Source organism: Ursus arctos, unplaced genomic scaffold, assembly GCF_023065955.2.
Source record: "Ursus arctos isolate Adak ecotype North America unplaced genomic scaffold, UrsArc2.0 scaffold_8, whole genome shotgun sequence".
In the NCBI taxonomy this organism is placed as follows: domain Eukaryota; kingdom Metazoa; phylum Chordata; class Mammalia; order Carnivora; family Ursidae; genus Ursus; species Ursus arctos.
In genome coordinates this window covers 74,352,162-74,365,991 of record NW_026623100.1, presented here as the reverse complement: position 1 = coordinate 74,365,991, position 13,830 = coordinate 74,352,162, and the positions used below count along the sequence as shown (strand labels likewise).

Here is a 13,830-nt window from a genome sequence, read left to right as displayed (position 1 = left end):
TTTCCTTTTCAACAGTTCCTTGGAGATTCGGGGCCTTTTCTGTTTCCATACAAATTTAAGGACTGTTTGTTCCAGTTCTTTGAAAAATGTCCTTGGTATTTTGATCGGGATAGCATTGAAAGTGTAGATTGCTCTGGGTAGCATGGACATTTTAACTATGTTAATTCTTCCGATCCATGAGCATGGAATATCTTTCCATCTTTTTATGTCTTCCTCAATGTCTTTTAAGAGTGATTTATAGTTTCTAGAATATAGGTCCTTTACGTCTCTGGTTAAGTTAATTCCAAGGTAACGTATGGTTTTTGGTGCTATTGTAAATGGGATGGATTCCCTAATTTCTCTTTCTTCAGTCTCATTATTCGTGTATAGAAATGCAACTGATTTCTGAGCATTGATTTTGTATCCCGCCACATTACTGAATTGCTCTATAACTTCTAATAGTTTGGGTGTGGATTCTTTTGGGTTTTCCATATAGAGTATCATGTCATCTGCAAAGAGAGACATTTTCACTACTTCTTTGCCGATTTGGATACCTTTGATCCCTTTTTGTTGTCGGATTGCTGTTGCAAGGACTTCTAGTACTATGTTGAATAACAGCGGCGAGAGTGGACATCCTTCTCGTGTTCCTGATCTTAAGGGAAAGGCTTCCAGCTTTTCCCCATTGAGAACAATATTTACTGTAGACTTTTCATAGATGACTTTTTATGAGATTGAGAAATGTACCCTCTATTCCTACACTCTGAAGGGTTTTAATCAGGAAAGGATGCTGTACTTTGTCAAATGCTTTTTCTGCATCAATCGAGAGGATCATATGGTGCCTGAGTCTTTTCTTGATGATATGATGTATCTCGCTGATCAATTTGTAAATGTTCAACCATGCATGCATAGCAGGGATGAATCGCACTTGGTCATGATGGATAATCCTTTTCATGTACTGTTGGATTCTATTAGCCAGGATCTTGTTGAGGATTTTGGCGTCCATATTCATTAGGGAAATCGGTTTGTAATTCTCCTTTATGATGGGGTCTTTGCCTGGTTTGGGGATCAAGGTAATATTGGCCTCATAGAATGAGTTTGGTAGCTTTCCTTCTGTTTCTATTTTTTGAAATAGCTTTAGGAGAATAGGTATTATTTCTTCTTTGAAGGTTTGGTAGAATTCCCCAGGAAAACCGTCTGGGCCTGGAGTTTTGTTATTTGGAAGGTTGTTTATCACTGATTCAATCTCTTCATAATTAATTGGCCTGTTTAAAAAATCAATTTCTTCCTGTTTCAGTCTTGGCAGTTTATAGGTTTTCAGGAAGGCCTCCATCTCTTCCAGATTGCTTAATGTATTGGCATATAGCTGTTGATAAAAGTTTCTAATAATCCTTCCAATTTCACTGGTGTTGGTCGTGACCTCTCCTTTTTCATTCAGAATTTTATTAATTTGGGTCCTTTCTCAATTCTTTTGGATAAGTCTTGCTAGCGGTTTGTCAATTTTATTGATTCTCTCAAAGAACCAGCTTCTAGTCCTGTTGATCTGCTCTACTGTATTTCTGGTTTCTAATTCATTGATTTCTGCTCTAATCTTCATCAATGCTTCCTCATGAGTGGATTAGGCCTCTCCCTCTATTGCTGTTCCAGCTTCTTGAGGTGAGAATATAAAAACTGCATTTTAGATTTTTCTACTCTTTTGAGTGAGGCTTGGATGGCTATGTATTTCCCCCTTAGGACTGCCTTTGCAGTATCCCATAGGTTTTGGACCGTTGTGTTTTCATTCTCATTGGTCTCCATAAATTGTTTAATTTGATTTTTGATTTCCTGGTTTATTGAGTCATTCCTGAGCAGGATGGTTCTTAGTCTCCAAGTGTTTGAATTTCTTCCAAATTTTTCCTTACGGTTGAGTTCCAATTTCAGAGCGTTGTGGTCTGAGAATATTCAGGGGATAATATCAGTCTTTTGGTATCGGTTGAGACCTGTTTTGTGTCCCAGAACATGGTCTATTCTTGAGAATGTTCCATGGGCATTAGAATAGAATGAGTATTCTTTGGTTCTGGGGTGTAGTGTTCTATATATATCTGTGAGGTCCAACTCATCGAGTATGGCATTCAAAGCCCTTGCTTCATTGTCGATTTTTTGCATGAGTGTTCTGTCTATTTCTGATAGTGGAGTGTTGAGGTCCCCTACTATTAATGTATTTTTATCTATATGTCTCTTTATTCTGGTTAAGAGTTGGCTTGTGTATCTTGCTGCTCCCCTGGTGGGGGCATATATATTTATAATTGTCATATCCACTTGTTGGACACATCCTTTAAGAATAATATAGTGCCCTTCTGTGTCTCTACCTATAGTCTTTAGTTTCAAATCCAATCTGTCTGATAGGAGAATTGCCACCCCAGCTTTCTTTTGAGGTCCATTGGCGTGAAAGATGGTATTCCATCCCTTTACTTTCAGTCTGAATGTATCTTTAGGTTCAAAATGAGTCCCTTGTAGACAGCAAATGGATGGGTCATGTCTTTTTATCCAATCTGCAACCCTGTCGCATTAATGGGAGCATTTAGGCCATTTACGTTGAGACTGATTATTGAGAGAAATGATTTTAATGATGCCATGTTGCCAGTAAAGTCTTTGTTTCTATAGATTGTGACTTTCTGTTCTGTATCACTCTTGGGGCCTTTTTACTTTTACAGAACCCCCCTTTAATATCTCCTGTAGGGCTGGTTTCGTGGTTACGAAATTGGTCAATGACTGGAGATTCTGGAAGGTCTTTATTTCTCCATCCATTCTGAATGACAGCCTTGCTGGATAAAGGATCCTTGGCTGCATGTTTTTCTCTGAAAGAGCTTTAAAAATGCCCCCCCAACCCTTTCTCTCATTCCAGGTCTGTGTAGACAGGTCTGATGTAATTCTGATACCTTTGCCTTGGTACATGAGAAATTTCTTTGCCCAGGCCGCTTTCAATACTGTATCCTTGGATCTAATATTTGCGAATTCCACTATGACATGACGTGGCGTAGGTCTGTCGTGGTTGAACTTGGGAGGGTCCTCTCTGCCTCTTGGACACGAATGTTTGTTTCCCTTGCTAGATTAGGGAAGTTTTCAGCTACAATTTGTTCAAATATCTCTTCTAGACCTCTGTTTTTCTCCACCCCCTTGGGGATGCCGATGATTCTGACATTGGAACGTTTCATTGAGTTAGTAATCTCCCTTAACCTACATTCCTGAGCGTAGATTTTATTGAGTCCAGATTCTATTTTAGCTTTTTCTTCTACTATCCCATCCTCCAATTCGCTGATACGTTCTTCTGCCTCATTTACCCTGGCCGTCAGAGCCTCTACTTTTGACTGCATTTGAGTCATAGAATTTTTAATTTCCACCAGATTCGTTCTCATTTCCACCCTTAGAGATTCTATATTCTCATTAACATTTTCGTTAATACTTTTTGCAAGTCTACACATCATCTTGACCATTGTTACTCTGAATTCCATTTCTGATAATTTGGTTATATCCATATCCATTAGTTCTGTGGCAGAGGCCACAGACTCATTGTCTTTTCTTTGCTGGCGGGGGGGGGGGGACTTCTCCTTCTCGTCATTCTGATGAGGAGAGATTGCGGGGTTGTCCAGAGCCCAAATTATTGACCGGGACCCAGGCAGTGCACCCTTGTTTTATAGGGATCTTAGGGATGTGGGCTTCTTGATTTTTCAGCCTGCCTTCTGGGGGAGAGGCCAGCCGCGCCAATACTCAGGCAACCCTGTTTGGGTAGAGTCTCTGTGTCCCCTGAGAGGGGGGATGGGGATGGGCACACTGTGAGCCGGTATTTCCAGGCTTTTGTTCTCTGGTGGCTTTCTCTGGTGGCTTTCCCTGGCGGTTTGCTGTGCCTTTTCTGAGAGTCAGAGCAGCAGCAGCCGAATCTCAGCCTCTGTCTCAGAACAGAGGGATCGCGGACTGTTCTCCACTGATGATCTGGTCACTTTAACTCTGTTTCTGTTGGTGCTGCTCAACCCTGCAGCGTCCCAGGATGTGCGCCCCACACCCAGCGTCCCAGCCCTCACTTCCAGGGCTGGCGCATCTCTGTCCTTTGTGTTTCTAACACTGCCAGCCGCCAGCTGCCAGCCGCCCGGCGCGCTCTTGGAGCTCCAGGTCTCAATCTGGTTCCAGTGAGCACACCGGAGTTCCGTGAAAAGTCTGGTGGCGCACGTTCTCCGGCTCACGGTCTCATTCTGCTCTCTTGCGGGTGCCGGTCCGCAAGTCCGCCCGCTCCCCCATGCAGGTGGCTACCGCTTCCAGGCACCTGAACGCGGCAGCTCCCTCCCCCTTCCGTTTATCTTCTGATATCTGTGCGTGGTTTCATGGCTCCCCGCTTCGTACCTCAATACTCAGCGCTGGAGATGTTCATTTGTAGAGATCCGGATGTATCTTCCTGCGTCTCAGGCTGATTCTGTGGATGTTCAGGCTGGTCTGGTACCTACCCAGCTCGACTCAGGCGACCGGCTGAAAAAGGGGTCCCCTACTCCTCCGCCATCTTAACTCCCCACCTATACTCCAGATTCTTAAAACACATTTTTATTTGTAGTTGAAGGAGTTCTAATTTGAAAGGGTTTTGTTTTTTCTAAGTACTAAGCTCTAGTTTGAAAGGGTTTGTTTTTTCTAAGTACAAGGGCCTTGGTCTAGAATAATTTCTTTAAGTATATAAAGTAAAAATCCAGGTACTACCCTGGTGGGAATAAAATTCTTACAAAGCTCTCTAAATAATTTTAGAGTAATACACTGTTTTTCCAAAAACACTATTAGTATTCTGAATGTTACAAAGCCAATATTGGTTAATATTAATATTGGCTTATTAGTTAATATTAACTAATTACTGCTAATTAATCAATATTAACATTAGCTAATATTGATTGTTAATATTAATGCTAATTGGTTAATATTAACATAGTATTACAGAACGTAGCTCTTTTATGAAACTGATTTTCTAATGCTGAGGTTATAAAGCATTGAGAGTTTTAAACATTTTCACAGATGTACTGACAAAGATTCTCTCCTCGACCAACCATTGGTCAGACTCCTTTGAAACCTCTTCACAACTAAGATCACACCTTGGCCCAAGCTGGCTGAGCCTGCATAGTCCAATGTTGGCAATAATCCCACAAAGTTCATTTAGACAGACTCTCCTACCCTTGATACCTGATCGCTGTTGATATCTGATCAAATTCCTCATCTCTTATCCTTGCAATCTGATCACCTGGGCCTGCCTTCAGCAAGAATCCTGTTAAGTCAGGTCAGCAAGAATCCCACTAAACTTGATGTCTCAGAATTTTCCATCCACTGACCCCTCACTATGCTCCTTGGCTTTAAGTCTCCAGCTGTCCTTTCTGTATTTGGAGTTAAGTCTGATGTCTCTTGCCTATTGCAATAGTTTTAACATCTACTGCAAAAGCCCTGAATAAAGTCTCCCTTACCATTTTTAAGAAATGTCAGAATAGAATTTTTCTTTAACAGTATACATACAAAAAGTGCAAAACTCCTAAATGCATAGCCCCACGAGTTATCATGAGGTGAAGCACTACATTTTTAATCGTTCACTATGAAAGCACAGACGGTAGGTAAAAGATTGCTTGGGCGTTCATATATTCAGACACAGATACAGAAAACAGATCATTTAGTACAGAGCCTGTGATAAGGCAGCATCGCTTCCTACCCCACTGGGGAATATGTTGTTTCATAGTGAGATTATGCCGCAAAAAAATCTGGTCTTCCAGACACCTGACTGAATCTCCATATAGAAAATTTAAGGATTGCAAACTGCTTCCTATTTCCTCAACATCAGTTTGAAAAGCACTACACTATCCCTTTAACAACAAAGACTAGAAATATTAACTATTCATGAATTATAGACATTTCAAAATGTTTAAATTTTCTTTGATATAACAAACACATGAAAAAGCATTAAAATATTTTACATAAAATCGTTCTTAAAATTATGAGCATATTTTTAATAGGCAATAGAAAGCAACCAAAATCTCAGCTAAAATGTAACCCCTAAACCCATTAAAATACAGATATTAATATGTAAGCACATGGTGTACATACTGATCAGGGCTCATAAAATGTTTCTCATGTCTTTTGAAGAAAATGCGGCTGGCTTCCCAATCAGGCCAATTGATTTCAGAACAGAGCTTTTCCATTATTCATCATGTAAAAAGGACCTGAGCCAAGTGTTAAGTAATTTGTCTATTTCACCTGTGGCCATCAGCTCCTGACAATGCACACTAGCTGCTTTGTAGTCATGGAAACGAAGTGCTTGCTCTACTAGAAGGATCAGAACCTGTCCACGCCTTTCTTCTGGGTCCTCACCTGTAAACACATGTAAATGACTTAATGATTATGGCACATCAATCGACAAAAGAGCTCATTAACATTCTGTTTCAAATTAATTAAAAAATAAAAGGTAGAGATTAGACTGATTTTTTAAAAGATATTATAGGACAAATGTCACAGCAACTTGACCTTCCAATCTATTCATTAATCCTGGAATTAGCTTTCAGTCTCCTAAGAGATCAATCACTAGTATTAGCCCCAGACCAACCATTCCAACCTAAATGGGTACAGAAAAAGTTTTCCTCCCAACAAGAACTTGAAACTTTCTGCTATTTCTTTTATATTTTGCCTGTTGAATGTTCTATTTCTAATTGTAATTAATAAATGACACATACAAGCGGGAGGGGGGAGACTTAAACGCACAGACTGGATAGAATGTTGTAGTTTCTGTAACACTATGACTTTTTATTTACCATAGTAAGCATCTAGACTCTTAAGAACACATACCAAAATTGTTTATGTTAATACAAAGATCTTAATTTTCTCAAGAAGATTCTTGGAAGTCAACTTAGATGTTATATCCTTCTCTGACATCTCTACCAAGATTTCTTCACAAAAAACAGATGGTTTAGGTGTCCCTCCTACATGTTCCTTTACTTTTCATTCTGTGAATACCAAATTATTGAAATTATCACCTTAAAAATCAACATCTTCTATCAGAATTTAAGCTCTCTGTAGACAGGGATTCCTTCCTTGTTAAACTCTCAGTACCTGGCACCAAGTCATACACATAACTGGGACTCAAAAAAATATATCCTCAATGAAATGAGTAGAGATTCTATCCAGAATGTAATTTTCAATTATAAGACAAATAATTCAAAGTTACAACATAAACACAATTTGTACACTTAGACTTAAAAAAAAAAGTAAAACATTTTATATTTTAATGAGGTAATGAAACCTTAAAATAATTTTCAGTATTCGGAAGAAAAAATAAACATATCACAGAAAGGTCTAAATGAAAGTTTTAAAATATGTCACTATTAATCTCCATCCTGTGCTGCATGGGTTTAAATAAAATCCACATGCTGGCCTAAGCTAATTTTAAAAACGATAAAACATTATGATTCATATTATTATTTTAGAATAACACACCCATGTTCTGTAACACTCACATGTAACACTGGAAATGGAATATGTAAAAAGTTTCTCAATAATAAATGCACATATCACACTTAATATAAAACCTATTTCCTAGATAATACTCTTGAAATGTCTGCATCTATTCAGAATATCTAAATCAAAAATGAAAAGTGCCAGGGGTGATACTTTTTTTCATGAGACAACTTGAATAGGTTGCAAAGATATTTTGCAGACATAAATAAATCCCCTAATTAGCTCACTTTAAGTAAGGGTCCACTGATTACCATCATCCAACAACCAAAAAAGGGGCAATTAGGTGTCACCTTGACAGAACAGTTAAGAAATCCTGCAGGGAGGTCCATATGGCAAGGAACTGAGGCCTCTTACCACCAGGAAGACACTGAGGTCTCCTCCAACCGCCCAATGAGTAAGCCAGCTCAGAAGGAGATCATTCAGGCCCAGTGAAGCCCTCAGGTAGAGCCCATATATACTTCCCTTAAACTCGGGAGGGCCCATGTGACTACCTCATGAATAAGATGTGATGGCAATGAAACTGCCCAAATTCCAAGGCTAGATTAGAAAACCCTGACGCAGGAGAGCAAAGTTCTTGTCTCACGGAGTCCAAGAATGAATCTTGAGGAGAACGGAGAGTGAGTAAAGCGAAAGAAGTTTATTAAGCAAGGATATAGAAAAAAAGTTCTCAGGAGTGAGAGGGTTCCCGACAGGGTTGCCACTGAGGGCTTTTAGGGATGGTCTTTTATAGAATGCCAACCAGGGAACTTAAATCCTTTTAACATCTCTATTGATATCACCATGGAGCAAGGGCTAGTGATAACGCCTTCAACTGCATACTTCCTTTTTAGGGTCTGGTAATTTCTTGGTCACAAGTAGCTGTGATAACAAGACCTCACCTCTGATACCTAGGACAGGAAGGTCTGGTTTGTTCCCTTATCTCTGGTTTCCTTTCATCTCCCACATTTTTAAATTTGTGAACCTGATCCCTTGGCCTCCTACCAACCTCTCGCCGCCCAGCCCTGTCTGTCCCTTATTCCACCCCATGAAGCTTTTGCTGGTTCCTCTCAGAATGTGGACTCTGGAAACCTTCTGCCACCATGTAAGAAGTCACGGTACTCTGCAGCCACCATACGCAGAGACCACAAGGAGAAACCGTACAAAGAAGAGACTCAGCCCTGGCTATTTCTATCCCCCAGCTATTTAAGTCTTCCCAGGCCAGCTGCCAGACATGTAAGTAAAGCAACCTTTGAGATGAGCCAATCCATCCCTAGACACTATCTGGGTGCATTTTCATAAAAGATCCTAAACTACCTGGCTGAGCCCAGTCAACCTCTAAGAACTGAGACAGATAAATATTAAATGATTTTGTTTTAAAGTCACTAAATCTTGGGAGTGGTTTATAAAGCAGCAGTAGATAACCAGAACACCCTACAAGCCTCAGATAAATGTTACCAGCCTTGTGATCCCCTTTTCAATTACCTTCCTCACCAGGCAAAATATTAGCATTGCCTTTCTTCCAAACTCTATAATATCTGTTTTCAGAAGCCAGGTACACATCCTGTCCTGTGCTATATAGCATAATGATCTGCTTCCTCAGCCCTCTAAGATTCCGAATTTCCAAAGGGCAGAAGCTGTGCGATACCAGAATCTTGTACCCCAAGTACCCAGCACAGTGATACTCCCCTTCACATGTCTCTGCTTCCATTTCTTCATCTGTAAAATGTAGCTAACAAGAGGCTGTTGTACAGCATGAAAGAGCTAATAGGTAAAAAGAGTTGAGAAGGGGGCTGACAGGTTGTTAATCCCATTAAAAATTCCTACAATTTACCAACATCACGGGTATTCCTGTTTCCTTGTCAACATGACACAGGACAAAAATGGAAATTGGTCTTCGTAGGTACATAAAAAATGCTGATAGCATCCCTGAGCTGCTCCATTAGTTTCTGCAAAATTTCCTTGTGAAAATCTTCCCTGATGATCAGAGTGCTTCAAAGTTTACCAGGTGCTTTTACAGGCATTAACTCGGTCGGGGTCTCATAAACAGGGAGGGTGAAGCCCGGAGTATCATTCCCATCCTCCAGAGACAGAAACTGGGGCTAAAGTCACTTTGCAAGTGTGTGGGACAGTCAGGACTGAAGCAGCCTTCTGACCTACATCAATCTCTCCCCTGTCTGCTTTTGGACAGCTGACACCAGAAAATGTACTAAAACTATAGACTCTGAGAATGAGTCATCTATATTAAGATTTAAAAACATTAATAAATGTATGTCCCCACGGGGCGCCGGGGTGGCTCAGTCGTTAAGCGTCTGCCTTCGGCTCAGGTCATGATCCCAGGATCCTGGGATCGAGCCCCACATCGGGCTCCCTACTCTGCTGGGAGCCTGCTTCTCCCTCTCCCACTCCCCCTGCTTGTGTTCCCTCTCTCGCTGGCTGTGTCTCTCTGTCAAATAAATAAATAAAATCTTTAAAAAAATAAAAATAAAATAAATGTATGCCCCCTAAAACACTATATATATATTTTTCAAGTTCAACATAGAAACAGAAATCCTGTTTACTTTTGAGTCTATAATATGTGGTTTGGACGAATCTAACTTCAAACCATAGCTTATAGAACATTTGGCCAACAACTGTTCTTTTTTTTTTTAAGGTTTTATTTATTTGAGACAGAGAGAAGCACAAGCGGGGGTGAGCACAGGGAGAGGGAGGAGACTCCCCACTGAGCACGGAGCCCAATGCAGCACTCAATCCCAGGACCCCGGGAAAATGACCCGAGCCGAAGGCAGACGATTAACCGACTGACCCGGGTGCTCCTGACCAACAACCGTTCTTGTAGAGATAAGTGTAAGTCAAAAATAGAAAAGAAAAGGATTAAGAGACTCTGGTAAGCAGAACAGTGCGGTTAAAGAAGCACGAAAAGTAGAGTCAGAAAGACTCTCCTTGGAAGCCAGGGTCTGCTATTTAACCATGCGGAGCAAGACATTGGACTTCTCTGATCCTCAGTTTCCCTTGTAAAATGAGAAAATACCACCATCATCACCACTTAATAGAAGATGAAGCACGATCACCTAGGTGAAAACCCCACCAAACAGCAAATGCGCAAATTCTTCTAAGAAATTGCTCAAATTCAAAAATGTCACACCACATCTGGACACCAAAGGTGAACAGTAGGGCTGACTTTTCTTAAGCTTTCTGGTCACAAATGCTAATTCCAGCTTCTAGCCCTGACCTCACAACCACCTGCTAGCACCCTGAATGAGCCTGTCTTCATTTAAAGGACAGACGGACCAGCAGCTCAGTATGAGGACACATTTTCTGACATGCTCATCTTTGAAGAAAAGATAAATCCTTGCTCAAAAGCAGCATTCTGACCCCTGCAAGCACATATTCTGATGTTTGCACAGGATGATGTCAAGAATGACATGGAAACCACACTCTGCAATTCAGCATTCAAAACTTACCCGCTACCCTCAGCAACTCAGCAAGGCCCAGAAGCTTGGCGGACTGTCTGTAACATGTAGGGGACTGGCAGATACACTCCTTGATGAGGCTGATTCGATCAGAGCACAATCGCACTGCAAGAGAAAGATGAAAGATTCATAACCAGGGACATCACCAAAGAGTGTCATGACGGTCCAAGTTTAGGTAAGCAAACACAATGGAAACTCTTAGCCTCCAGATCAAAAAGAATTAAGAAAGACACAATTATTTTTTAAAAAAATTAAAAATATTGTTCCTTCTGAATAAGTACAGCTAGGATCTTTTGTCACCAACCTCCTGAAACAGCAAATGCACTGGCATTCGGAAGCTAAGAAAAAGTGTCACCTTTTCAAGTGCCATGTAAGGCCTTAGGGAAAATTTTAAAGAACTCTGCATTTGTCTTTGAAAACTTCACATACTTCCTATTACACCAGCACCCCGATTCACTGTACCCCCCCAACCCCAAAACCCATTCCATGTTCCAAACATGCATTTTCTACCTCTATCTCATCACCCCAATTTAAAGGGTAGGAATCTGGGTGTTATACACAAACAATGAATCATGGAACACTACATCAAAAACTAATGATGTACTGTACGGTGACTAAGATAATAAAAAATTTTTAAAAATATATAAATAAAATAAGATATAGGAATCTTCAAACTGCTCACTGTTTCAATTTAGTAACCTTTCTCCAAATAGGTCCAATCTTCTCACTTAAGCCAGATATTGGGAAAATAAAACATGTCCGATCACACCAATTCACATTATGAGGTAATTAAGGATACTTAAAGGAAGAAAAAAGAACTTCAGTAAAGATTATCCTATATATGCTAAGAAGAAATGGTTATTTATTTAAGGGAGAGGTGTCAACATTTGAGAAGGACGACACTACCTGGGCGGCTGGGCCCCCAAAAATACAATAGTAGCAACTATAACGAGAGCAGCTGACATTAAATGAACATGACCTATGTCCCAGGCACTGTTGTTGGTGATTTACATATAGTAACCCTACAAGGCAGAACTTGACAAGGCAGGCGCTATCATCTTCAGAAAAACAAGTATAGAAAGGTCACTGAAAAAATGATGGAACCAGAACTCAACCCAGCCCCTTTAAATGTTTTTCAAGCCTTCATTCTTTTATCCATTCCCAAACCCATGGCTATCTTCCATACATATTGTGTTCTCCCCATACCTTCTTATAGGTGGCAGAGGGCCCAGGGGTTGGGGAGATAAAGGAGAGAGGTGGTGGTTTTTCGCTCTCTTAAGTTTTCATTACGATTTAATTTCAAACTTACAGAATGGCTGCCAGATGGTACAAAGAACTCTTTGCCATGAATAATCAATTGTTAATAATTTGCTCCATTTATACGTGCACATGTACAATCATACATGGGAGCCTTCCCTCCTCACACATATATACACACAAGTACACATGCACTCACATACACACACACATCTGGTTTTTCGGAACCATTTAAGAATAAGTTGCATATATCGTATCCTTTTATTCCTAAATACTTCGGTGTGCACTAGGTTCTTTAAGATGGCTACTTATGCATCTGCTAGTGCAGTCATCCTTTGTGGCCTTTACTATAAAACATAAAGTAGATGCAAACTTCAGTTACTTACTTCACCATCACGACAGTCGACACCTACATTTGAGTCTAACTTCGGTAGATTGCATTATTGTTCCCAGCATCCACTGTAATTACTCGTACCCCAAATACCCACCTGACTAATGTTAGGCTTGGCCGTGTGATTTCTTGGGCAATGAAGTGTGAGTGGAAGTGACACATGCCACCTCTGAGCCAATGTTTCATGGAGGTGCCATGGGACCCCAGTACTGATCTTCACCCCTCCTGTGAGAATGTCGTCCCAGGAGGTGCTGCAGAAACGCTTGTGAGCAAGAAATCAACTTGCTGTCACGCGTCACTGAGGCTTTTGAGGTTCCTACGATAGCGCAGCCTAGCAAAAATTAACTGATACAGAATACTTCAAACTTTTCTGTAACTTTTCTCAATCAACACATTGGGTTTTTTTCCTTCAACATCTGCTACTGTTTTATGGGGTTTTCTTTTTATATGTATTTTAAGAAAATGTGTATTACTACTTCAATATTCCAGATTCAATTACTATGAAAAAGGTACTTTCTACACGTCTCTAATTTGATTTTCAAAACAACACCCGTCATGGATCTCATCGTTACTCCACATATGTAAAAACGTGAGGTTTTCATAGATGTTTTTATGGCTGTATTTGATGAATGCTGGTGCTCTTAGAGAAACTCTGGTTTTAATAACTCTAGTAAGTGGATTTCCTTACTGTCACCATTCTTTTTCTAGCTCCATAAAATCAAAGTAGGAAACTGTAACCATACATAGCAACGGATCCTCATTTTCTCTGAAGTTCCAAGTTTGGTTCTTTGTCTGATTCTTGCCCTAAGCAAGGTGTACTACTAACATTGCAAGGACATTAAGTAAATTTGGAAAATGGGATTCTAATAGAGTGCAGTTGCCATGCTCAAATGTCTTTTTACTTTATTTATTTATCTATTTTTTGAGCCTCTGGACAATCACTATACCAATTCTCTTTTACTGCTTATCGTAGGACATGCTAAATTATATTTCAAAATGTGATTTCTCAGGTAAATTCAAGCCTTAGATAGTATTATATTTCCATAAAGGAAAGAAGTCTTCGACACCTAAAATTCCTTTTCAAATGGAATTAATAATATGGTTATGCATGTATGCATCTTTTAATAGTTGAATATCTCTCATTTTCTGTGGCTCTCACAAGTATATATCCAATGTTTAAAAAAAAAAAAAACTACAATGCACAGAGACGCACACGTGTAAATGCATAAGGAAGCATTTACTGATCAGCTACACACA

At 40.0% G+C, this 13,830-nt stretch overlaps 1 protein-coding gene across 2 annotated transcripts in view; it reads right to left on the bottom strand.

Annotated features, from left to right (window-relative positions):
- Positions 1-13,830, bottom strand: part of NBAS (NBAS subunit of NRZ tethering complex) — a 341,603-nt gene that overhangs the window by 151,606 nt on the left and 176,167 nt on the right. For both annotated transcript variants that reach the window (XM_044390391.3, XM_026519115.4), the window contains 2 exons: positions 10,917-11,030; positions 6,223-6,336 (listed from right to left, as the gene is read on the bottom strand). In XM_044390391.3, coding sequence (XP_044246326.3) covers positions 6,223-6,336; positions 10,917-11,030 — 228 coding nt within the window. The remainder of the gene's footprint in view (positions 1-6,222; positions 6,337-10,916; positions 11,031-13,830) is intronic.